Source organism: Nerophis ophidion, linkage group LG12 (assembly GCF_033978795.1).
Source record: "Nerophis ophidion isolate RoL-2023_Sa linkage group LG12, RoL_Noph_v1.0, whole genome shotgun sequence".
Lineage (NCBI taxonomy): Eukaryota > Metazoa > Chordata > Actinopteri > Syngnathiformes > Syngnathidae > Nerophis > Nerophis ophidion.
In genome coordinates this window covers 27,426,826-27,453,785 of record NC_084622.1, presented here as the reverse complement: position 1 = coordinate 27,453,785, position 26,960 = coordinate 27,426,826, and the positions used below count along the sequence as shown (strand labels likewise).

Here is a 26,960-nt window from a genome sequence, read left to right as displayed (position 1 = left end):
GTATTTTATATTTTTATCTCTTTATTTCAGCCATTTTAAATGTAAAAACAGTTTTATAGTGATGATTGATTTATATTGGCCTAGTTGTATCTTTTGTTAAGTTCATATACTAAGCCGTTTTTTGCACAAATATTTGGCAAATAGTGCGGCAGCAATCATGACGTCACGGTATATAGCACATTTTGTAGGGTGCATGTAGTGATTAGAACCGCCTGAGTCCTCTCTCAGAGAGGTCAGCAGAAAGACGACAGTTGAAGTTTACAAACACATCCAGGTTCTCTCGGAAACATTACCGGCGTCCCTGAAATAAACATGCAATGTAAATTAATTATAAAACAAAACATCCATAACAATTTACAAATTAACAGCAGTTAATAATGAAGCTTCAAGTTTGAATATACAGTATATCTTTGTTATGAAAAGTGACATGAAATAGTTCTAAGTAGTGTAGTAATGTCAGCAGCATCCACAAAAAAACCCGACACAACCAAATGTGACCAACATCAAACTATTGTTCATCATTACTCATCAGGTCTTTTTCTTAAAGGGGGATTTACAATCATTATGTGATACAAGAAATCATGTGTTTTTTTTAATGCATTTTTAATTTGTGTTATATGGCAAGTACAAGGCGGCTAACAATGGAATGGAGGTAATGGGATTTGTTCTATTCCGCCTATAGAGCGATCTAAAATACCTTCAAAAAACATTAATAACTTAGATTTAGATTTATATCGCGCTTTTCAAAACATTCAGAGCGCTCACAGAGAAGTGGGACTCAACATTCATTCACACCTGGTGGTGGTAAGCTACATCAGTAGCCACAGCTGCCCTGGGGTAGACTGACGGAAGCGTGGCTGCCAGTTAGCGCCAACATTAACGTCTTATATGAATGCTGTAAGTATATACTGTATGTAATGTAACAGGCACAGTCATAATAACATGTAATATTTCCTTATTTTGGTTACTTCAAGTACACAGCGGCACATTAATTTCACAGTTGCATGGCAGGCTTGATGAGAAACAACAACTACTTTTGGACAAATGGTGTTCAAATTTTAGCCTGAATATGTGAAATAGAGCTACAAGCTTTAGAAGCTGAGGGATCAGCAGGTCCAGCAATTAGTACTATTGCTAAATGCTAAACAAGAAATACAAACTATGAACATAAAACAATCACTTACTGTCCAACGTCTGCTCTCAATAGGATGGAGACTAATAAGATGTTCATAGTTTACCGTTTAGATAAGAAATTAATCTCAGTCCTCACACAGGTGAAAAACGTGGGCACACACAAATGTCTTTTCATGTCTTTCTCGCTATCTACAAGTCTAAGGTGAAAGTCAAAGTTGACCAACTTCTTAGTTCATGGCCCCAACCTTCTACTATACAAGTAAAAGGCATAATTTATTACCTACTCAGAGGCAATGCAGCAGCTCACCAGCTCAGTATGTCAATAGCTGCTGTTTAGTTTACGTGGTGGCACCAAATAGTATTTTGCACGTGTGTTACCGTGGTCTTATAACACCTCTACTTGATGCACAGCTTGCTTGTTCTTTGCTGATAGCTTTTTCAAAAGTATTCGGTTTACATAATATTTTCTTTAAGTGTATATATAGATTGCAACCACATGAAGTTGATACTTCTACTATTTGATCATAATTATTGCAGGCACCGCCTGTTTAGTATGTTTACATTTAGAAAATAAACACATGCCATTGTTCCGACATGATACGTGATATAGTGGGGCAAAAAAGTATTTAGTCAGCCACCGATTGTGCAAGTTCTCCCACTTAAAATGATGACAGAGGTCTGTAATTTTCATCATAGGTACACTTCAACTGTGAGAGACAGAATGTGAAAAAAAATCCTGGAATTCACATTGTAGGAATTTTAAAGAAGTTATTTGTAAATTATGGTTGAAAATAAATATTTGGTCACTTCAAACGAGGAAGATCTCTGGCTCTCACAGACCTGTAACTTCTTCTTTAAGAAGCTCTTCTGTCCTCCACTCGTTACCTGTATTAATGGCACTTGTTTGAACTCGTTATCTGTATAAAAGACACCTGTCCACAGCCTCAAACAGTCAGATTTCAAACTCCACAATGGCCAAGACCAAAGAGCTGTCGAAGGATACCCGGAACAGAATTGTAGACCTGCACCAGACTCGGAAGAGTGAATCTACAATAGGCAAGCAGCTTGGTGTGAAAAAAATCAACTGTGGGAGCAATTATCAGAAAATGGAAGACATTCAAGACCACTGATAATCTCCCTCGATCTGGGGATACACGCAAGATCTCATCCCGTGGGGTCAAAATGATCATGAAAACGGTGAGCAAAAATCCCAGAACCACACTGCGGGACCTGGTGAATGACCTGCAGAGAGCTGGGACCAAAGTAACAAAGGTTACCATCAGTAACACACTACGCAGACAGGGAATCTAATTCTGCAGTGCCAGACGTGTCCCCCTGCTTAAGCCAGTGCATGTCCAGGCCCGTCTGAAGTTTGCCAGAGAGCACATGGATGATACAGCAGAGGATTGGGAGAAATCCATGTGGTCAGATGAAACCAAAATATAACTTTTTGGTATAAACTCAACTTGTCGTGTTTGGAGGAAGAAGGATACTGAGTTGCATCCCAAGAACACCATATCTACTGTGAAGCATGGAGGTGGAAACATCATGCTTTGGGGCTGTTTTTCTGCTAAGGGGACAGGTCAATTGATCCGTGTTATGGAAAGAATGAATAGGGCCATGTATCGTGAGATTTTGAGCCAAAACCTCCTTCCATCAGTAAGAGCTTAGAATGGTTGACCAAATACTTATTTTCCACCATGATTTACAAATAAATTCTTTGAAATTCCTACAATGTGAATTCCTGGATTTTTTTCCACATTCTGTCTCTCACAGTTGAAGTGTACCTATGATGAAAATTACAGACGTCTGTCATCATTTTAAGTGGGAGAACTTGCACAATTGCTGGCTGACTAAATACTTCTTTGCCTCACTGTATATTTAATTTGGTTTTCAAAGCTTCCGTCTGCATTGAAATGCATGGAATCGTATCGCATCAAATCATAATGTTTTAAAAAGTATCATGTATCATAACCCATGTACCGAGATTCATATCGAATCACAATTTAAGGTAGAGCTGCACACTCTTAATATACATACAGTATATACATACATACAGTATATATTAGGGCTGCGAATCTTTGGGTGTCCTATGATTCGATTCAATATCGATTCTTAGGGTTGCGATTCGATTATACATCGATTTTTTCGAGTCAACGCGATTCTCGATTCAAAAACGATATTTTTCCGATTAAAAACGATACTGTATTCATTCAATACATAGGATTTCAGCAGGATCTACCCCAGTCTGCTGACATGCTAGCAGAGTAGATTTTTGTAAAAAGCTTTTATAATTGTAAAGGACAATGTTTTATCAACTGATTGCAATGATGTAAATTTGTTTTAACTATTAAACAAACCAAAAATATGACTTATTTTATCTTTGTGAAAACATTGAACACTGTGTTGTCAAGCTTATGAGATGCGGTGCAAGCGTAAGCCACTGTGACACTATTGTTCTTTTTTTTCCATTTTCATAAATGTCTAATAATAATAATGTAAATGAGGGATTTTTAATCACTGCTATGCTGAAATTGTAACTAATACTGATACTGTTTTTGATAATATTGATTCTTGTTTTACTACTTTTGGTTTGTTCTGTGTCGTGTTTGTGTGTCCTCTCAATTGCTCAGTTTATTGCAGTTCTGAGTGTTGCTGGGTCAGATTTGGTTTTGGAATTGGATTGCATTATCATGGTATTGCTGTGTATTGGTTTGTTGGATTGATTAACAAAAACCTAATAATTAAAAAAAAAAAAAATCGACTTTTAAAAAAATGAGAATCGATTCTGAATCGCACAACGTGAGAATCGCGATTCGTATTCGAATCGATTTTTTTCCCCACACCCCTAGTATATATACACATAATATACAAATTGGAATGCAAAAAACAAGTTATTGTCTTACATCGGGATTGTGAATGATGGGCAAAATATAAAAAAACGTGCAGTTCCCTTTTGATGACTTTGTGTTACCTGGAGTCAAAGGGATTTTAGTCCCTGATGCCTTGAGGACCACCTGCAGATCACACCTCTTCGCAAACCCGTCACCAGCTTCCTGCTCCCGCAGTATTATGCGAACCTCGTGTTTTCTAAAGAGCCAGTCCATCCGATTGCCCAGGTAGCTGACTCCGTGTATGCAAAGCTCACTCAGCTCATTGGGAAGAAGTGGGGAAAAGGCCAAGCATTCTTTCTGAACTCTAAAAATTTAAAATATTTCTATTGATGTGTTTGATTAACAGTGGAGTGACAGACGTCTCACCTGAAGCCAGTGTAACCAAACACTACAGCTTGCAAGAACCCTCCCATACCAGTTAAGAAGTTGACTGCACCCGAGCCGTCCGATGTCTCGCTCCACACCTAAAAGGCCACCATATATTCCCTTTATCCAGTTGTGACGTACAGTATGTGTGCGTGTCAGTAAGTTACCTGGAAAGGTCCTTGAATGTTTTTGAAGCACTTTTCAAGTAATTGTTGAGCTTTCTCTGCTTCCCCCAGCTCAAGCCATCCAATTGCAAACATGCCCTGAATTATGAGCATGCCATCAGTTGAAGAACAAACAGTATAAATTAAGATTACCTACAGTAAGTTACTTGTAAACACATTCTTGCTGTCACAGAAATTATACAAAATAGGGCCAAAAAATGTATACATCCATGTAACACCCCCAGCCCTTTTCCAAAGTTTTACAGAAACTTTCCCATTCACCCATGTAAAAAATTTTTTCTCTGTGTTTCCACCAAAAAATACCCGGGTAGATTTAGTTCTTCAGGAACTTTTGGAAGGTTGCCAGAACCTAACAGGGGCGGGCAGTGAACACAATTGGGGCGTTCCTAAAACATATTTTTTTAACATAGCACCGCCATTTACAGAATGCTAGACAACTTGTTTATTTTTTAAATTGTTTTGTATATTTCTTCTACAACAAACTTGACAATGGAGAGAAAGAAGAACAAAAGGAACTTTCGACTTGCAGGAATTTTGTGGGGCATCTTTGTGCTGAAGAACGCTGATCAGTGAAACTATCTTGCAGTGTTTTTAATCATCTGTAGTCTTTAAACTATATGCAGTTTATAATTGTTTATTATTTTGCCAAAATTAATTTCACTATAGAAAGCTACGAGAAGTGGACTCTTTTAAACGTATTTTCAGTGGAGTATGAAGCCAAATTCAAAGCAACGACATCAGCTGCTTACTAGTCTGATACTTTGTTGGATAAATGTGAAATAAAGGAGGCAGTACACGAATGGAACAAAGGTAAATAACATCAAATATTAACTATTAACTTTTTTACGTGTCGTAAAAGTAGTCAGTGACATTATTTGTGTAGTTATTAGCCTCAACCGGAGTAAATAGAATGCTAATGCTAACACTCTAACGCCAAAGCTGAGGTGTTTGTGTTGTCGGCGCGAGATAAACGCTGACATTTATCATTTATATTAGGGCTGGGCGATATGGCCTTTTTTTAATGTCTCGATATTTTTAGGCCATAACGCGATACACGATATATATCTCGATATTTTGCCTTAGCCTTGAATGAACACTTGATACATATAATCACAGCAGTATGATGATTCTATGTGTCTACATTAAAACATTCTTCATACTGCATTGATATATGCTCATTTTAAACTTTCATGCAGAGAAGGAAATCACAACTAAGTCAATCGACCAAAACTGTCTTTTATAAAATAGTTTTTAAGCAATGGCACAAATATTTATGTCATTTCCAAAACAGAAAGTGCAAGATTGTCAGAGACATTTTAAGTGTCAAAGAAAAATGAGCTGCATAATAAGAAATCAAATAGTGTTCGTCCTTCGCTATGTGGTAGGTTACTACGGACGTTATTAAATTCTGTTGGAGATGTTGACAAACGGAGTAATCACTCTGCATTCTCTAGCAGGTGACTTTTCAAATGATGCTACATATTAGCAGTAATGCTACTTTGTGTAGCAACGCCGTTTTGCCCCACACTTGACATATTACGGTTGTCTGTTCGACATATTCCCACTTGAAGCCAAACCATCGCCAGACGATGGACCACCTGCTGTTTTTCTTGGGAATGAATTCTTCCTTCATTTGCACCTTCTTTCTCTCATATTACCTCTCGCACGGCTCTGCTAGCATCACAGCTAACGTTACCCATGCTGCTACCTCTCTGCTCCTCAAGGGCGCATACGTATGTGACGTATGACGTGACAGTATGTGACGTATGTAAGAAGGTGCGCTTGTCTGTGAGAAGGAGAGACAGGAAAGAGTGGGAAGAGCCTGTAATGTAATGACCGCAGCTAAAAACAACTGCGTGAAAACGTATACTCGAATATCACGATATAGTCATTTTCTATATCGCACAGAGACAAACCCGCGATATATCGTGCATATCGATATCGCCCAGCCCTAATTTTTATATTGTTATTTAGAGTTGAAATGGACCAAAAGGAATCACCCGACCCTCATGAATTCATCATTTACTGAGAGGATGACTTTTTGACTGTTGGACATTGAGGACAAAAGCCTGACTTTTTTTTTAGCAATTCGGTGCACTTTATTTTTGTTAAATCGTATCATTTTATATATTAATGATTTGTATTTCATGTACTTAATTTTTAGTAAAATAACTGTGACCTAATATTGTCTGTTTATTTACAACAGTTTTCACCATCGGTCGGTGGCGCATTTGCTGATTGGCTGCAGAGAAACATTAAATAATTTATAAACTACTGCATTTTCTCCGACTTAACCTTTGCCTGTCCCTCTAGACACATCAATAAGCTTGTTTATCGATGTACAATAAAACTCCTCATAGGGAGTTGCCATTTGTTATAACTTTGTGACATGATAAAATGCATATTAATGAACATACAAAATATAAATGTGACAGATTGTAGCCAAAGGCTGATTTCCATCTGTAGTCACCTGAGATATCATAGAAGTCCACTCTCCAAAGTAAAGTATGTACTGTACATTATTATCACTGGAATTGTTAGCATTCCATTCCATTGTATTGTCTTTATAAAATATATTTATACTAAAAGGCTGTTTTTCTTTCTAACACTTTTAACATGTAAAATGCTTAGCTGGGTTTAGACCAATGTGACACAGGTTAGTTTTACCCTACTGATGATGTGTTGTTGCAATAGTATATGTATATGTATGTGTATATACAGTATATATATACACATGTGCTACATGTTAAAATTGTGCTGTTTTGGGGGAACCCAAGCACCAATTAAACTTAAAGTTAAAGTACCAATGATTGTTACACACACACTAGGTGTGGCGAAATTTGTCCTCTGCATTTGACCCATCCCCTTGATCACCCCCTGGGAGGTGAGGGCAGCAGTGGGCGGCAGCTGTGCGGCGCCCTGTAATCATTTATGGTGATTTAACCCCCAAAATTATTTAAATTAATTCAATGGTAAACGTTGATTGAAGATAAAAGTGTTTTGAGTTAAGAGCTTTGTCAAAGAACCGATTAAGTTTGCTAGTTGAAGTAGTACTACTACAAACCTTAGGTCTTCTCTGAGCTGAAGGCCCTACTGAACAAGAAGAAGAAGGCTTTCACCTCAGGACACAAATAGGAGCTGATAATAAACGTAAGTATGACTTTAGCAGGTATAAGAAGGAAAACAAGCAAAAAATAGAACAACAGCTGAAGGGAAATAACATCCGTGAAGTGTGGAATAGCCTGAAACGGATTTCAGGTCACGGAAGAGGTGGAATTAGTTAACAAGCTTCTGGCGACCAAGAGTGGGCCGACAAACAAAATGTTTTTTTAACAGGTTTGACTCTGGCCCCAGTGCAACCCCCTCATATCCAACCCCTCCCTGACAGCCCCCCACAACTCACCAGCAAAATGAAGAGAGAGTTGGGAGGGAACAAGGTCAGGAATGCGACTAAGGAAATGTGGGGACCAGTAAACTGGTGTGGTCCAGTGCATTTTTAACTTGAGCCTTAGCCTGGAAAAAACCCCACTCTATGTAAGACCTCTTGTGTGGTTCCAATCCCTATTCCAAGGAGCGTAACCACTTCAGATCAGTTGCCTTGACCTCCCACCTCATGGAGAACATGGAGCAGTCCTTTGATACATTTGTGATTAAGGGCTGTATAAATAATCTTCAATTAGGGATTGATTGAGCAGATTATCTACAGACATTGTCAGCTATAGACCCCTTGCAGTTGGCTTTCTGTTGAAGCATCATTGTGGATGACACTATCATCTACCTGCTCCATCGGGTCCTCACCCACCCGCAATGGGACTATCTCTGCAACAGGAAGTGCAGTGATAGTCATGTTCTTTGATATCTCCAGCGCTTTAAACACCATCCAGCCAGCACTGCTGCTGGTGAAACTGGAAGAGGCGGGAGAGGACCATCGCTTGGCAGCATGGATCATCAACAGGCCGTCATAAATCTTTTTCTGATTTAGCCATTTGCAGAACATGGGTTCCTCAAGGAACGATGCTCTCACCTTAACAGTTCACGCTCTATACCTCGGATTTGAGGACTGGACTCACAGCTTAAACGCTGTGTACATGAAGGCTCAAAGGAGATTAATGTCCTTTGGAATTTGCTTTTTAATAACACTATGGCGGCCTCTGCGGTGTTCTATGCCGTCGTTTGCTGGGGCAGGGGCAGCACGGTCAGATACAGTAACAGATTTAATTAAAGTTGCAAGCAACGTTGGTCGGGCCCGCCTTTGGCTGCTGCCGCCGGGACTCAAGCCCTGGACCTACATAGAAGTTTTTTATTCATGTCTCTACGACATTCCTAACAGAAGTTATAAGCAGTTTTGTCTGTGTTTTTTCTTAGGGGGCGCTAGAGCTTACTTCTGATTTTTGGGGTTTGGTTTTTTATTAGATGACAATTTTCGCCAGTCCTAATGTGTGTGTAAAATTTGGTGAGTTTTGAAGCATGTTAAGGGGGTGAAATTACAGATCGTTTTTTCTGGATGTTGTTGATAAATGGCTTTCGCTTTGCATAGTAGTGCTTTAACTTGCACCTTGAAGCATTTTAAGGGGGTCAAATTACAGCTGAAAGAGGCAAAAATGACATTTTTTAGGAAAATTTGCGCAGGTTTTTTTGATGGTGCGTAAAATCCAAACCGGAGCAGTAATCAAAACTCTTTCAAAAACTTTTAATTAAAAGGGTTCAAACTCTCTTCTGTGCGAGTTTGAAGCCGAAACGACAAACGGGCTCAGAGGAGATAACGTTTGAAAAAAGGTGACGGGTGTTTACAAAACTTTTATTTTGAAGGGGTAATTTTTAACTTCCTGTTGATTTTTGCTGAAGGATGTCAATTATTAAAATGTAGGTCTAAGTGAGACCTACATATAAGTTTTTGTTTCATGTCTTTCCGACATTCCTACGGAAAGTTACAAGCAGTTTTGTCTTAGTTTTCTTCTTAGGGGCAGTTTTTTCTGTGTTTTATTCATAAATTGCGCTAGAGCGCATTTTTGAGTTTTGGGTTTTTTTTTTTCATGAGAGCGTAAATTTTGCCAGTCCTGATGTGTGTGCCAAGTTTGGTGAGTTTTGAAGCATTTTAAGGGGGTCAAATTATAGCTCAAAGAGGCAAAAATTGCATTTTTTGCAAAAAATTTGCTTTGAAGGGGTTTTTGCCAACTTCCTGTTGATTTTAGGTATAGAAGTTTCTAATGGGGAATCTAGGTCTAAGTCAGACCTACATAGAGGTTTTTGTTTCATGTCTCTACGACATTCCTAACGGAAGTTACAAGCAGTCTGTTTTTTGTGTCTTTTTAAGGGGCGCTAGCGCGCAATTTTCATTTTTGGGGTTTGGTTGCTTAATAAGTTGGGAAGGTTTGCCGGACCGACGTGTGTGTCAAATTTGGTGAGTTTTGAAGCATGTTAAGGGGGTCAAATTAGGGTGCGAAGGAGCGGAATAATAATAAAGAATAATAATAAAAGGTTACAGTTTCAATAGGGTCCTTGGCCCATGGCAAAGGACTCCACAGGGCGGACCCTAATAAACAGATTAAGAGAGCTGACTCCATCCAAGGCTGCCCACTATGAAGCATTGAGGTGGTGGCCAACAAAAGAAAGTTGACAAAGTTCCCATCCATAATGTCCAATCCCTCCGGCCCCATGCACAACACGGTGGAGGCCCTGAGTAGCTCCTTCAGCATTAGACTGCTAAAACCACAGTGTAAGAAAGAGCGTTACCGCAGGTCTTTTCCAGCCACAGCTATAACACTTTATAAGGCAGTTAAGTGATTACTGTCATCTTTTTGTTGGTGTGCAACACAAGTGTTAAGATAATGTTTTTTTGTTTTATTTTCATATATACATAGTGCTATCATTAGTGCTCAATATGTATTATTTATAAGTCATGTTTTTGTTTTTCATTATGTTTTACTTCCGTTACTCTATGTAAAAACCTGCAATGCAACAATATAATGTCCCCATTGTGGGATGACTAAGTCTGCACTTGCCTTAAAATGTGTTAGAGGCCCCTAGTTTAGCTCAAATAAAGTGTGAATGACAATTTCCTGAGAGTCTTACCCAAGTCATGGCTGGTCCAAGAGGATCTGTGACTGCCTCGTAAGCTTCAAGATCATTTCTTCTGATCTCAAGGGACATGGGCAGTCCCAGAGGATAGCCCAGCATCACAGCATCAGCCTGTTTCACTGTACATCCTGGGGGTGTGGGACACACACACACACACACACACACACACACAACTTCATGCTAATACAGTCTAGATTAAAATGGTTGAGAAAAGTACCTTTGGAATAGCCTTCAAACTCAGGATGGTATTGAAATTCTTGGTCAAAAGGTATTTGGAGGTTTTCAGCCACATCTTTCCATTCGTTTGGTGCAGGGTGCTTGAGAAGATCAGCTAATTCCACAGCAAATTGTAAACTAAGAACAGCAAGGGTGTTATTGCCTCCCAAACTAAGTGTAAACTACACTAACATGCATGTACAGTACCTCAATTTTGCCACTGTGTTTGTGTAGACAGAGTTGCTGACGTTGTAGTAGTACTCATCAGGCGGCATGACACCTAAATAATACACAACAAGCATCAATTCACAGAAATGTGACAATTATTCTTAGTGTATAGACCGTGAAAAATTTTGAACACATATAGGTGGCTTAAAAAGATAACATATACAATAATATTAATGTACAGTACATTATAATCCCTATCATGTAATCCCTATAATATGAAGAAAACGATCAATCAAAATCAGATTCGAATAAAATAAATGCTGTAATTTTAGCAGGGACTTAAACTGCAAAGACATTCCATCATTATACATAAAAAATAATGTATATTTTAAATATTAATGGGGGTTTGGAGTGCATAAGAAAGTGTGAAGGACATTAAAGTTGTGTCGCTCTCCATTAATTTTCTACCGCTTGTCACACTCCGGGCTGATGATTTTAGGTTGTCCTGAAGAATTTGGAAGTAATCCTCCTTTTTCATTGTCCCATTTACTCTCTGTAAAGCACCAGTTCCATTGGCAGCAAAACAGACCCAGAGCATAATACTACCACCACCATGCTTGACGTGGGAATGGTGTTCCTGGGATTAAAGGCCTCACATTTTCTCCTCCAAACATATTGCTGGGTATTGTGGCCAAACAGCTCAATTTTTGTTTCATCTGACATCACATGGACAAAGATAAGACCTTCTGGAAGAAAGTTCTGTGGTCAGATGAAACAAAAATTGAGCTGTTTAGCGACAATACCCAGCAATATGTTTGGAGGAGAAAAGGTGAGGCCTTTGATCCCAGGAACACCACCCTACCGTCAAGCATGGTGGTGGCAGTATTATGCTCTGGGCCTGTTATATATATATATATATATATATATATATATATATATATATATATATATATATATATATTCCCTAACTTTCTCAGTATTTTTTGCCACTGCTGACAGCTTTTTTTAAACATGTTGCAGGCAGCAAATTCCAAATGAGCTAATATTTGCACAAAATAACAAAATTTACCAGTTCCAATGTTAAGTATCTTGCCTTTGCAGTGTATTCAATCGAATATAGGTTGAAAAGGATTTGCAAATCATTGAAATTTACACAAAATGCCAACTTCACTGATTTTGGGTTTCGTGTATTCTATATATATATATATACACGAAACCCAAAAGTTGGCATCAAATTCTAAAGTTAATGATATTTGGGACAAAAAAAATGTTTATCAGTTTGAACATCAATGTTGTCTTTGTAGCATATTCAACTGAATACAGGTTGATAAGGATTTGCAAATCATCGTATTCCGTTTATATTTACATCCAACACAATATCCAAACTAATATGGTGACGGGGTTTGTGTGTGTGTATATATACACACATATATATATATATATATATATATATATATATACACACACATATATATATACACACACATATATATATATATACACATATATATATGTACACACACACATATATATATATACACACACACATATATATATATATATATCTATATATATATACGCATATATATACACATATACATATACACATATACATACACACATATACATATATACACATATATATATATACACACATATACATATATATATATATACACACATATACACATATATATATACACATATATACATATATATATATACACACTTATACATATATATATACACACATATACACATATATATATATATATATATATATATATATATACACATACATACATATATATATACACATACATACATATATATATACACATACATACATATATATATACACATACATACATACATATATACATATACATACATACATATATACATATATATATATATATATATATATATATATATATATATATATATATACATACACATATATACATACACACACACACACACTAAACCCAAAAGCAGTGAAGTTGACATTTTGTGTAAATTTCAATGATTTGCAAATCCTTTTCAACCTATATTCGGTTGAATACACTGCAAAGGCAAGATACTTAACGTTCGAACTGGTAAACTTTGTTATTTTGTGCAAATATTAGCTCATTTGGAATTTGCTGCCTGCAACATGTTTCAAAAAAGCTGTCAGAAGGTGATAAAAAGACTGACAAAGTTAGGGAATGCTAATCAAACACTTATTTGGAACTTTCCACAGGCGAACTGGCTAATCAGAAACAGGTGGGTGCCATGATTGGGTATAAAAGCAGCTTCCATGAAATGCTCAGTTATTCACAAACAAGGATGGGGCGAGGGTCACCACTTTGTGAACAAATGCGTGAGCAAATTGTCAATCAGTTTAATAACAACATTTTTAAACGAACTATTGCAAGGAATTAAGGGATTTCACCATCTTCGGTCCATAATATTATCAAAAGGTTCAGAGAATCTGGAGAACTCACTGCACGTGAGCAGCAAGGCCGAAAACCAACATTGAATTCTAAGTTAATGATTATTTGCAGGGTTTCACGGTGAAAGAGGGGTTAGTGCGTCTGCCTCACAATACGAATGTCCTGAGTAGTCCTGGGTTCGATCCCGGGCTCGGGATCTTTCTGTGTGAAGTTTGCATGTCCTCCCCGTGAATGGGTGGGTTCCCCCCGGGTACTCCGGCTTCCTTCCACCTCCAAAGACATGCACCTGGGGATAGGTTGATTGGCAACACTAAATTGGCCCTAGTGTGTGAATGTGAGTGTGAATGTTGTCTGTACATGTGTGTTGGCCCTGTGATGAGGTGGCGACTTGTCCAGGGTGTACGCCGCCTTCCGCCCGATTGTAGCTGAGATAGGCACCAGCGCCCCCCGCAACCCCAAAGGGAATAAGCGGTAGAAATGGATTGATGATTATTTGCAAAAACTAAAATTGTTTCTCAGTTCGAACATTAAATATTTTGTCTTTTCAGTCTATTCAATTGAATATAAGTTGAAAAGGATTTGCAAATCATTGTATTCTGTCTTTATTTACGATTAACAATGTGCCAACTTCACTGGTTTTGGGTTTTGTAGATTAAACACATTTTTCTTTTCGTTTCTTAAAATATAACCCTATTCTCTTCCAAATGTTCATAGCAATTTACTTTGTTTTTTTGAAACTGCAGCATTAATTCAATTGATTGGATTTATACAGCACCTTTCTCAACCATTACACATTCACACCTTGCTAGTGGTAAGCTAGCCATTGCTGCACACCAAACTTTAATTCACATTTATACACAAAAGGTGAGTGGCACATGGAGCAAGGTAAGTGAGATGTCTTCCCCAAGGGCGCAATGGCATATGCTGGAATGAGGGAAGCTGGGTTTCTCTTTGTACTATTTAAATCATTTTAAATTGGGTCTACATGTAAAACATAAAATACACTTTGACCAGGATATCATTAGATACTTGCAAAATGATAGAAAACCCTTTGTTGACACACAAAAATATCATCATTAACTCCTTGTCAGCAGTGGTGTTTACCTAAGGCTCTAGAGCAGTACCATCAGCGATGTCTGCGCAAGATCCTCAGGATCAGCTGGGAAGATAGGCTCACCAACATTAGTGTTCTGAAGGAAGCTAACATGCCCAGCATCACCACAACTGTCATTCGGCACCAGCTGGGATGGACAGGCCATGTAATACGCATGGCAGACAGTCGCCTTCCGAAACAAACGTTGTACGGACAACTGGTGCAAGGACGACGCACCCAAGGAGGGCAGAAGAAGCGGAATAAAGATAACCTCAAAATCCACCTGAGGAAATGCTGCTTCAACCTCAACACCTGGGAGGAGGCTGCCCACCAGAGGGTTTTGTGGAGAAGGAAGGTCCATGAAGGCAATGCACAATTAGAAAAGGACCTCCGCCGTGCCGCGGAAAAACAAGAGGCAACAAAGAAAGGAGAGAACCACTACCAAAAGAGCTCCTCAGACCACTACCACCACCACGACAATCACCTACATATGCCCCAACTGCAATAGAGTCTGTGAATCACAGATCGGCCTCTACAGCCACCTGAAGACCCACAGATGACCAGACCCAACAACAGGAGGACTATCATACTCGCTTCGAGTGATCGCCGATGATTACCTAAGATATGATACTTCTGATCCTCGGTGCTCCACGTCACCCTGGAAACCCAGTAATCTGCCACGTCCCAAATCAGTTGACTGCCCCGTCCTTCTGTGAACATTGACACATCCTGCAACGAAGAGCGGGGTTAATATTCACAGCTAATGTGATGCCAGGTGGCGCTGGAGTGCAAACCTCAGTGAGGTAGTAATAATTTTGAAAGGCCAGTGCAACGTCTCCGTTGATGTGAATCTCTTGCTCTCCGTAAATGTCCTCAGGGCACATCTCCCTCCCTGACACAGCACTCTGCCATGGAAATTTCAGCCCCTGTGGACATGGAATAGAACTGTCGTGTTTCACACTTTCATTATGCACACACTTGCACAACATACAAAAGGTAAAAAAGTATACTACTTTAAATACAAAAACATTCATTTATTCAATATTATTGACTTATGGACAGATTTACTACTGTGCTATTTGTACTGAGCAGCTCAGACAGAAACCTGTGTACTGCTTTGTTACTAAGTTATATATCTTGTTCTATTGTGATCATCACATTTGTTCACATTGCAGTGCCTGTTCCGTCTAATAGTGGCATCACACATAAAAGCCAAAGAAAAGGTAATCAGTTATGTCTCAATACATTTGTTTAGGGTTGGCTTCATTCATGTCAGCATTGCATTTTTTTTTTAGAGCTGTGTAAAGATGTTTTATTTTTTTATTTGAATAATCACTCTTATGAAGTCTAATTAATAACAATGATTCATTACAGGTTATTACTTGCTTGCATAATTTAAATCAACTTCAAAAAGACCCCAATATTTAACCACAAATGCAACTTTATCAGAATGTCATACAGGAACATTTTTTAAATGTTTTACTTGAATGCACGTAATTTATTTGCTCTAAACTTGATAACAGTTTTTGCAATGTTCCAGCAAGCACACCATTCAGAGTCTTCTTACTCATCTTTGCACTGACATGTAATCACCTAATCACTGACCAAATAACACCCCATGCCACCTATCAGTTAACTATACACAATTTAGGTTTTTGTGTGATTAATCTGTGTACATACTGTACATTATGAATGCAGTAGTTTTTGAGATTAATCACGAGTTAATTTGTTATTATCTCCTCTCTGAGCTGCCACCGTGGTAGAGGAGTTTGCGTGTCCCAATGATCCTAGGAGCTATGTTGTCCGGGGGCATGGTAGGGTCTCCCAAGACAAACAGGTCCTAGGTGAGGGATCCTGACTGTTGTTTGTGCTTATGCACCAAACAGCAGTTCAGAGTACCCACCCTTTTTGGATACACTCGAGGGAGTACTGGAAAGTGGTCCCCCGGGTGAATACGTTGTCCTACTGGGGGACTTCAACGCTCATGTTGTCAACGATAGTAAAACCTGGAGAGGCGTGATTGGAAAGAATGGCCGGCCGGATCTAAACCAGAGTGGTGATTTGTTATTGGACTTTTGTGCTCGTCACAGATTGTCCATAACAAACACCATGTTCAAACATAAGGGTGTCCATATGTGCACTTGGCACCGCAGTTCCATGATCGACTTTGTAGTTGTGTCATCGGATTCGCGACCTCATGTTTTGGACACTCGGGTGAGTTGGCTGCGATGGTGGGGGAGGATGCCGGACATACCTGGCAGGCCCAAGCGCATTGTGAGGGTCTGCCGGGAACGTCTGGCAGAGTCTCCTGTCAGAGAGAGTTAAAAATTCCCACCTCCGGAAGAAGTTTGAACATGTCACGAGGGAGGTGCTGGACATTGAGTCCGAGGGGACCATCTTCCGCACCTCTATTGTCGAGGCAGCTGATTGGAGCTGTGCGTTTCCAGTGAGAGTTGGACTCCGCCAAGGCTGCCCTTTGTCACCGATTCTGTTCATAACTTTTATGGACAGAATTTCTAGGCGCAGTCAAGGCGTTGAGGGGTTCCGATTTTGTGGCTGCGGGATCAGGTCTCTGCTTTTTGCAGATGATGTGGTCCTAATGGCTTCATCTGGCCGAGATCTTCAGCTCTCACTGGATCGGTTTGTAGCCGAGTGTGAAGCGACCGGAATGAGAATCAGCACCTCCGAGTCCGAGTCCATGGTTCTCGCCCGGAAAAGGCTGGAGTGCCACCTCCGGGTCGGGGAGGAGACCCTGCCCCAATTTGAGGAGTTGAAGTACCTAGGAGTCTTGTTCACGAGTGAGGGAAGAGTGGATCGTGAGATCGACAGGCAGATTGGTGCAGCGTCTTCAGTAATGCGGGCGTTGTATCGATCCGTTTTGTTAAAGAAGAAGCTGAGCAATAAGGCAAAGCTCTCAATTTACCGGTCGATCTACGTTCCCATCCTCACCTATGGTCATGAGCTCTGGGTCATGACCGAAAGAACAAAATCATGGGTACAAGCGGCCGAAATGAGTTTCCTCGGCCGGGTGGCGGGGCTCTCCCTTAGAGATAGGGTGAGAAGCTCTGTCATCCGGGAGGATGATTACTCTAGGTATTATCTTTCTGTATGAAATGCATGTGGGATATATATATATCTTAATTGGATTGTCCAAAGAATAGTGCTCGATACCATGGTAGAGCGCAATATGTATGTGTGGGGAAAAATCACAAGACTACTTCATCTCTACAGAACTGTTTCATGAGGGGTTCCCTCAATCGTCAGGAGATTTATTTATTTATTTTTTTGTCCTGTCCATCATATAGTTGATGTAGATACCCATGTCGGCTGTACAGATCTACTTTACAAAAGATAAGTGTGGGGTACTTCTCTTGTTGCCTCATTTGTATTTGACTTTATTAAATAGATTTATATTATTATTTGGTGCAGCCGGGCCAGAGCAGGACGGGATAGAAAAAGAAAAAAAAGGAAGGCAGAGGGGAAAAATGTGGGGACGAGGGGGATAAGCCAGAGAGACAACAACAACAACCAACACAACAATAACAATAAAAATAACAATAACAGAACAGCATAAGCGAAGAGGATATGTAGAAATATGATGGTAAAAGTGATAGCAAAGAAGCAGTTAGTGAAATAAATACTAATAATAAAGAAATGACAATGAACATTATTACACTACAAATGGAGCAATACAAATACAAATAGAAATATCAATATTGATAATGAATAATAATAATTACCTCTATTATCAACAATACAATTGTTTAAAATTCAACAATACGTATATGTAATACGTATAAGTAGAGATTCAAAAGAAAACAGATAAATGGAGGGGAAGATGGAGAAGCAAACTGTATTAACCTTGTAGATGGTTGTAGTAACAATAGGTTAAGCTTTGTTCATGCGGGATATATAATCCGCCTATTTTGAAGGAGTTCTATGTGAAAGCGGCAGTCATCCTACCTTGTAACCCTGCCTCTGTGCATTGTATTTAGCGCCATCCACAGTTTGCACCCTGTACTCCAGCACTGCTCGGGCCAGCTTTGGGTAGAATAAAGCCACAGTGGGGTATATCCACATCTCCTGTGAGGTTAGACAACACCATGCCAGATGTAAGAATTATAAAAAAGTGGTTTAATAAAGGCATCATCTTTACCTGGTCCCAGAAGGCATGGCCCCAATAATCCTGGCCCTCTCCGCCATTCGACAGCCCGCCTGGACTGACTCCACCAAAAAAGCAGGAGGTGTCATGTATGGATGGGAAGGCGCTGAGTAGATAGAACATAGAACTAATCACAGCCTTCAAGAGGCGCTCTGAGCCCACCATCTCTACTTTGCTGAGCAGCCACAGCTCCTGCCAGGACTTTTCATGAGAGGGACGTAGGTCACCCATTGCCATCAGTTCCAGGCCCTTGTCAAAACTAGCTTCAGCCACGTCTAAAGAGTCGGCCACAGCCACAATGAAGCACCAGCAATCCTGGCTCCGCTCGGGTGGCAGCGTCACTGTGGAGGGAATTGGGGTCCAGAGCAGGTGAACTGTGGGCTGTAGACCTCCAGGGAACTCTGCCTTGTTGGTCTGACCTCGGATGTATCTAAAGTTGAAAAAAATAATAACAGTTCAACTAACATTGTAATCATTTTTGAGGGATGAGGGAGAACTCACCTTCCACCTTTGTAATCGAGTCCAGACTGAAAATGGATGTCTTTGCTCTGAGGCAGGAAGGAAGTGACCAGGTTGACTGTGAGCGCCACTTCTGAGGGCGCATGGCGCAACAAGAGAATCTCCATCACCATCAGGTTGGAGTGGTAGCGGTGCGAGTAAAAAGACTGTGAGACTGTGGCGCCAGGTGAGGTCAGTGTGCGTGTGAAAACACCTGCACAATAACAAAAACACACACATAACTAGAGCTGAACAGGAGTCGAAATTTCATAAAGTACAACAAAAATTAACAAATATAGACCTAGAATAGAATGGAATTGGAAAGTAAAAAAGTCAGATCTAACAGAAATGAATTAAAAATAAAATATTCTGTGGAGGGAGAGTGGGATCAGCGCGCCTGCAGGAGCAAAGGTCACCGCCTCTGTCCATGGTGCTGAAGACAGAGCACCATAGTACCAGGGCGTGGCAGTGCTGACCGCGATACAAAACTGGCAGGTGATTGGAGTTCCCAGGTGGTACAAGTTGTCTAATCAACTGTTGTCTGTAAATGTAGAATTCGGGGACAGCAGGAGGAGGAGAATTGATGAGACTGAAAAGTCTGGAGAAAACTTTGCATAAAAACATCCATCCATTTTTTCTACCGCTTATTCCCTTTTGGGGTCGCGGGGGGCGCTGGCGCCTATCTCAGCTACAATCGGGCGGAAGGCGGGGTACACCCTGGACAAGTCGCCGTCTCATCGCAGGGCTAACACAGATAGACAGACAACATTCACACCCACATTCAAACACTAGGGCCAATTTAGTGTTGCCAATCATAAAAACATACGATCATTAAAAAGCTTGTTAACTCTGAGCGCTGGACTCTTGTGCCGTTTCTGACAGTGGGACTGCAAGGAAGCGACTTCCACACATTCAAACCCTAATAGTGTGCAGTATTACTTAACTCACAAGCTTATTTGGTCCTGTGATGGAGCTTTTAATTCAGAACACTTGTATTGCAAATAAACATATCAAATTGAAATGAATTAAAATTAATTTAAAATGGGAACTGCACTTTTTTTGGAATTTTACCTATTGTTCTCAATCATTGTGAGAGACAAAACAAAAGGTTTTTTTTACTGCTTTCTAATTTCTAAATTGGCTCATTTTAGTTGGCTAGCATCACTCAATTTTACCTCTAAATCACTTTACTAATACATTCAAAAACAGTCACCAATACTTCATTCATGTTGCGTAACCTGTATAATACCAAGCTGTAGCAACATTGTTATTTTAAGAGCGAACACAGAGGAACTATTTTTCTAGCATACTAAGAAATTGGCGTGCGGCGGTATTAGTCGGAAAAGCTAACTACGAAAATAGATAAGCTTGCTTCTACGTCAGCACGAAACATTTTTTGAGTTTGTAATGCACAACACTGCGATACAACGATAATTTGTACTGATTGAAAAACATGAACAATCTTACTACAGTATATGTAAACTATTAGCCCACATTTCATGTTTTGTTTGCACACAGCTAGCTCGACAGCGTATGTACTTAAGTGTACGATGATGTGCTGCGTGTTCTATGATCAATATAGTAGTGCCTCACTTGATAGACAGTTGTCAGTTTGGTCAAGCATTTTTCCAGTTGATTTGGGAAAGCAAACTGTTTAATTCGCCATAGCTTGGTTCAAAGTTCCAGATTTGCAGTGAGACCATGTCTTACTTTCTCAGCTTCTGTCTGCTCCAACGATTTAGGCTCTCTTCGTGCTCACTTTTACAAGCAACAGTTCACCCTCCGTATATTTACTTTCAAAAAGATAAGGTTGTGAATCCTCATTGGTTCAGAAATGATCATTTTTGTTGTGATTCTGGAAATAGGAACATATGTGTTGCAGGAGGTAGGAAGTGTGCTGCCATGGAAACAGAAATAAATGCGGTGAAGAATTAGTTTGGCTGTGCATAAAATTACCAAAATACGGTATATATTGTACATATTACATATGGTTATGAACGTGTCTGATTTGAAATTTTCAGGACTTACGCAGATCCCAAATACACAAAAACAGGTACCAAAAGGCAAGAAAAGTTGGTTTTGTACAATAGGTCCGTAAGTTGAGTTACCAATGTATCATATTAATAATAAAGCACGTCAAGAGTTTAATAAATAATTGAAATAATAAATAAATAAATACAATTAAAATTAGAGATGTCCGATAATGGATTTTTTGCGATATTGTCCAACTCTTAATTACCGATTCCAATATCAATCGATACCGATATATACAGTCGTGGAATTAACACATTATTATGCGTAATTTTGTTATGATGCCCCGCTGAATGCACTAAACAATGTAACAAGGTTTTGCAAAATAAATCAACTCTAGTTATGGAATAAAATGCCAACATGGCACTGCCATATTTATTATTGAAGTCACAAAGTGCATTATTGTTTTAGCATGCCTCAAAACAGCAGCTTGGAATTTGGGACATGCTCTCCCTGAGAGAGCATGAGGAAGTTGAGGTGGGCGGGATTGAGGTGTGTGTGTGTGGGGGAGGAGGGGGTGGGGGTGTATATTGTAGCGTCCCGGAAGAGTTAGTACTGCAAGGGGTTCTGGGTATTTGTTCTGTTGTGTTTATGTTGTGTCACAGTGTGGATGTTCTCCCGAAATGTGTGTCATTCTTGTTTGTTGTGGGTTCACAGTGTGGCGCATATTTGTAACAGTGTTAAAGTTGTTTACACGGCCACCGTCAGTGTGAACTGTATGGCTGTTGACCAAGTATGCGTTGCATTCACTTGTGTGTGTGTGAAAAGCTGTAGATATTATGTGATTGGGCCGGCACACAAAGGCAGTGCCTGTAAGGTTTTGTGATGCTCTGTACTTCTTTGTGCGTCCGTGTACCATTCCGTACACGGACTCCGTAATATTTTAGCCATAAATTTTAGTCATAAATTTTACTTTTTGAAACCGATAAATTCCGATATTACATTTTAAAGCATTTATCGGACGATAATACCGGCAGTCCGATATTATTGGACATCTCTAATTAAATTGCTAAATTGCAAATTGTGAGTCAAATCATATGAGTTTAGCCTTGGCTGCTAATTTGACGGTGGGCAATGATGTTTCAGAGTCTACAAAACTTTGTAGAAATTAAAGCAATCGGTGGCAAAATTTTGAAAAAATTAGCAATTAAGAAAGTAAATGGGCAAAAGATAACAGAGATATGGAACTTCTAGACATCCCTTTATGTATACCACATTATGGTATGGATCTTTTCACCCTATCCTTACTGCACTTTTGGAAAGAAGTACCGGTAATTTATGTTTTCAGTCAGTTTTGTGTTGTTTCACTTTTTGTTCCGTGCACTTTAACAATCCTAGAACAAGTGAAAACACCTTTCCAAAAACAACCCAAAATAGATTACCATTGTAGGCATCAAGGCTGAAGGAGTCTTGGCCACCTTCCTCCATCTCAAACGTCACGGCCAGAGGACAGGGGACATCTGCACGGTGACAGTCCCCTCTTTCCCCGTTGTACACCGCCCCCATGTGGAGGACGTCGCTGTAGACTCTCCATCCTAAAAGGCCGTTGGCCAGTGCAGGAAGGAAGCGGGGGTCACCAGGGAGAGAGTCGCTGGTGAAGGTGTAAAGGTCAGTCGACATGGGGAGATGAAGGTCGTCTGGAAGGGTGCATAATTTGCATAGGTTTTATCATTTCACATGTAACTGAGAATCTGAGACAAAAACATTCGAATACACAGTGAGCAGGTCAAAGGGCAGTTTTAGGTTGTGCACATTAGTCTTACATCAGGGGTGTCAAACGTATGGCAAACAGGTTTTATCCAGCCCTAGAGATGATTTTGGTAAGTATAAAAATTAGCTGAAATTTTTGAATGAAATAAAATGCTCCTCTAAGTGTGTCCACTGGATGTCGCAATAGCAATTATTTGTTTTCCGTGCTGCAGGAGTGCATGACTTCAGAGAGGGCGGAGCTATGTGCTAATATAGAGACACATTATATGGGGACACATAAATAAGCTGAAATAATATGTATCACCTTATAACTTCATTTATGATTCATGAAATTAATCCAAATTCACAAGTATTGATGTAGATGATGTGTACAGAATAAACCACATGATGTTAGTACATCAGTTGAGCAAAATGAGTAAATCGCAATAATAACATTCTGTATTTTGATTTTGATGTGACTATTTATTACATCTTCTGATATATTAAAATGTTACATCAATGAGAGCTGCCAGACTCGCCCCTATTTGACTGATGAACATCATCAGATAATTTATTCAGAAATCACGACAAATGAAGATAGACTAGTATGAACAGCAACATGTACAGTCGTGGTCAAAAGTTTACATAGACTTGTAAAGAACGTAATGTCATGGCTGTCTTGAGTTCCCAATAAATTCTACAACTCTTTTATTTTTTGTGATAGAGTGATTGGAGCACATACTTGTTGGTCACAAAAAACATTCATGAAGTTTTGTTCTTTTATGAATTTATTATGGGTCTACTGAAAATGTGACCAAATCTGCTGAGTCAAAAGTATACATACAGCAATGTTAATATTTGGTCACATGTCCCTTGGCAAGTTTCACTGCAATAAGGCACTTTTGGTAGCCATCCACAAGCTTCTGGGAAGCTTCTGGTTGAATTTTTGACCACCCCTCTTGATAAAATTAGTGCAGTTCAGCTAAATTTGTTGGTTTTCTGACATGGACTTGTTTCTTCAACATTGTCCACACGTTTAAGTCCGAACTTTGGGAAGGCCATTCTAAAACCTTAATTCTAGCCTGATTTAGCCGTTACTGTACCACTTTTGATGTGTGTTAGGGGTCATTGTCCTGTTGGAACCCCCAACTGCGCCCAAGACCCAACCTCCGGGCTGATGATTATATGGTGCCCTGAAAAATTTAGAGGTAACCCTCCTTTTCCATTGTCCCGTTTACTCTCTGTAAAGCACCAGTTCCATTGGCAGCAAAACAGGCCCAGAGCATAATACTACCACCACCATGCTTGACGGCAGGATTAGTGTTCCTGGGATTAAAGGCCTCCCCTTTAATCCTCCAAACATATTGCTGGGTATTGTGACCAAACAGCTCAATGTTTGTTTCATCTGACCACAGAACTTTCCTCCAGAAGGTCTTATCTTTGTCTATGTGATGTCTTGGTGTCACTATAGACAGCGATTTTAAACTTCCCAAACAAGTCAATGGCATTTTAAAATCGTGTTTTTATCATCTTCGTCTTTTTGCAAAAGTAAAACCTTTTTTATCTTTTAACCTTTTTTGAACAAGTCGTGCATGATTTTATTTAAAGTCACCTGGACTACTGCAATGCACTTTATGCTGGCATTAGCCAAAAACCTCTCTCCCGGTTGCAGTTAGTCCAGAACGCAGCAGCACAACTTTTAACAGGGGCCAGAAAACACGAGCCTAAAACCCCAATTCTTGAGACTTTGCACTGGCTCCCTATTCATTTTAGAATGTATTTTAAAGCCTTGCAGTTTGTTTTTAAATCTTTACATGGACTGGCACCTCAGTATATCTCGGACCTCATCCAAATTTACACTCCTGGGCGCGCTCTGAGGTCCCAGAGCCTGCTCCAGCTCGTGGTGCCCAAGACCAGACTTAAAACCAGGGGAGACAGGGCCTTCTCTGTGGTTGGCCCTAAGCTCTGGAACACTCTGCCCCTCCATGTTCCAACGGCTCCCACAGTGGAGTGTTTTGGGTCTCGTTTTAAGACCCATTTTTATTCTTTGGCTTTTAACACTATGTGAGTTGTGTGACCTCTGTTGTCCTCTGTGTTGTTACAATTTTGATTTCTATTTATTGATTTAATTGGTTTTACCATTTGAAATCGTTTTTTATCACATTTATTTTTATATTAAGATTCAGATTCAGATTATTTATTGTCAATTCTTAACATGCACAAGACACATAAGAACTTAAAATTACATTTTTGGCACAGTTTCACTAAGAGCAGACATACGTTACAGTGAGACAAGACGGGACCGCCAACGGATCAGCCATTTTTACGGCACTCCTTAAAAAGGTGAGAAAAGGGTAACACTGGGTGAGAGGTGGGGGAGTAAAAAATATCAGTCTAAGGCTAGACCCTCAGGAGGGGTCCAGACTACGTAAATCCAAGGGAAAAAAACTCACATAGCATGGCACACATTTAGACATGGCACGTATATCACACCAATTGTTTTTATATTGGTTTATATTTCTTTATTTTAGTTAGTCATTGGTGGAGGTAAAGATAATATTTGAATATTGTTTTTAATATTGTTGTGCAGCACTTTTGGAAACATTTTGTTGTTTGAATGTGCTATATAAATAAAGTGGATTGGATTGGATTTTTGTGATGTGAGATGAAACAAAAATTGACAAAACAGCCATGACATTATGTTCCTCACAAGTGTATGTAAACTTTTGACCACAATTGTAAGTGTAAAAAAATATTTGTATGTTTTCAGATTGTGCTGGTTCTATTTCGAAACAAAGAAAACAATCTGAAGTTGTCTTTATTTTTAAGTTATCGTGACATGATTTTACAAGTCCGGCCCTCTTGGGAATAGATGTTCCTCTATGTGGCCCCTGAGCTAAAATGAGTTTGACACCCCTGTGTTACAAGTTTGAATTGCATACCATTAGTTTCATTCGAAAAATGGAAAAAACGAGCAAAACTGAGTAAACCGTTATAGTTTATAATTCGCAACCGAATCCTAAATGAATCACACAAAACCTTCACGATGCGTTCATGAAAATGAAAACAAGCCGACTTACTTATTTGCCACCGTCTGCTGCAGAGATAAAGTTGCTCACGCAATTAGGAAGAAGGAGCATCTGTTTGTGTCACAAGTTTTGAACAACATTAGATACTTGAAAAATCAAAAGTGGTCCAAAGTTAAGGTCGTAGGAGGAGAACTGCGGTATGCAAGCAAACTCACCAAGTGTGGAGTCAGCATGAAAACACGGCATGGATTTCCCGTAAAAGATGAGGAAGGAGGATCTGAGTCTACAATAAAGGGAGCCTCCGCGTTTTACCAAGAAATATTGGAACTCCCGTTTGGTACAATACTGTCGCAGAGATTCAAGTCATTGGTTTGCTGACAAGACAACTTTCAGCCTTCTGGAAGACATATTGACACTTTTGTTGAATATCCGACACAAGTTTAAAAAGGGGAGGAGCCACACCCCGCAAAGCACACTCACTCATTTATAACAAATAACATATTATAGCACATTAAAGGCTCACCAAACACACAAAGAGAGTAAAAATAAATGCAGCTTGTATGTTTAAAACAGACACTTTATAAACAACGCTCAAGTACAAGCATCGCAAAGCATCATGGGAAACCAGGAAGTACTTCAAGCTCGTTTTGCTAGTTTTTATATTATTGTATTTTTTTGAACGTTTATTTATAATATGCAACATTTACATACAAATAAAGAAATACTAATAATCAAAACAAGTACAGAAACAAAACAAAACAGCTCCAGGGGGTTGTAAACTCAATAAAGTAACTACGTCCATCCATCCATTTCCTACCGCTTATTCCCTTTTGGAGTCGCTGGCGCCTATCTCAGCTACAATCAGGCGGAAGGCGGTGTACACCCTGGACAGATCGCTACCTCATCGCAGGGCCAACACGGATAGACAGACAACATTCACACTCACATTCACACACTAGGGCCAATTTAGTGTTGCCAATCA

At 39.5% G+C, this 26,960-nt stretch overlaps 1 protein-coding gene across 3 annotated transcripts; it reads right to left on the bottom strand.

Annotated features, from left to right (window-relative positions):
• Nucleotides 1–26,960, bottom strand: pgghg (protein-glucosylgalactosylhydroxylysine glucosidase). 3 transcript variants are annotated; one of them, XM_061917206.1, is made up of 16 exons: nucleotides 26,796–26,960; nucleotides 26,194–26,375; nucleotides 26,030–26,089; nucleotides 22,643–22,897; nucleotides 19,233–19,443; nucleotides 18,726–19,161; nucleotides 18,533–18,652; nucleotides 15,364–15,495; nucleotides 15,187–15,298; nucleotides 11,081–11,153; nucleotides 10,875–11,011; nucleotides 10,652–10,785; nucleotides 4,562–4,657; nucleotides 4,395–4,492; nucleotides 4,109–4,332; nucleotides 1–301 (listed from the first exon to the last, which is right to left on the bottom strand). In XM_061917206.1, the coding sequence occupies exons 4-16, from the start codon at nucleotides 22,878–22,880 to the stop codon at nucleotides 234–236; spliced, it is 2,079 nt and encodes a 692-aa protein (XP_061773190.1). In that variant the 5' UTR covers nucleotides 22,881–22,897; nucleotides 26,030–26,089; nucleotides 26,194–26,375; nucleotides 26,796–26,960; the 3' UTR covers nucleotides 1–233. The 3 variants fall into 3 exon arrangements, with proteins under 3 accessions (XP_061773190.1, XP_061773188.1, XP_061773189.1); XM_061917204.1 differs by lacking the exon at nucleotides 26,796–26,960 and having other exon boundaries at nucleotides 26,194–26,590; XM_061917205.1 differs by lacking the exons at nucleotides 26,194–26,375; nucleotides 26,796–26,960 and having other exon boundaries at nucleotides 26,030–26,187.

Coding starts and splice junctions, on each gene's coding strand:
- pgghg (XM_061917206.1), bottom strand. CDS start 22,880: ATGTCGACTGACCTTTACACCTTCACCAGCGACTCTCTCCCTGGTGAC. Junction 10,786..10,874: donor GTTTGAAGGCTATTCCAAAG/GTACTTTTCTCA, acceptor CCACACCCCCAG/GATGTACAGTGAAACAGGCT. Junction 4,493..4,561: donor ACATTCAAGGACCTTTCCAG/GTAACTTACTGA, acceptor GTGGCCTTTTAG/GTGTGGAGCGAGACATCGGA.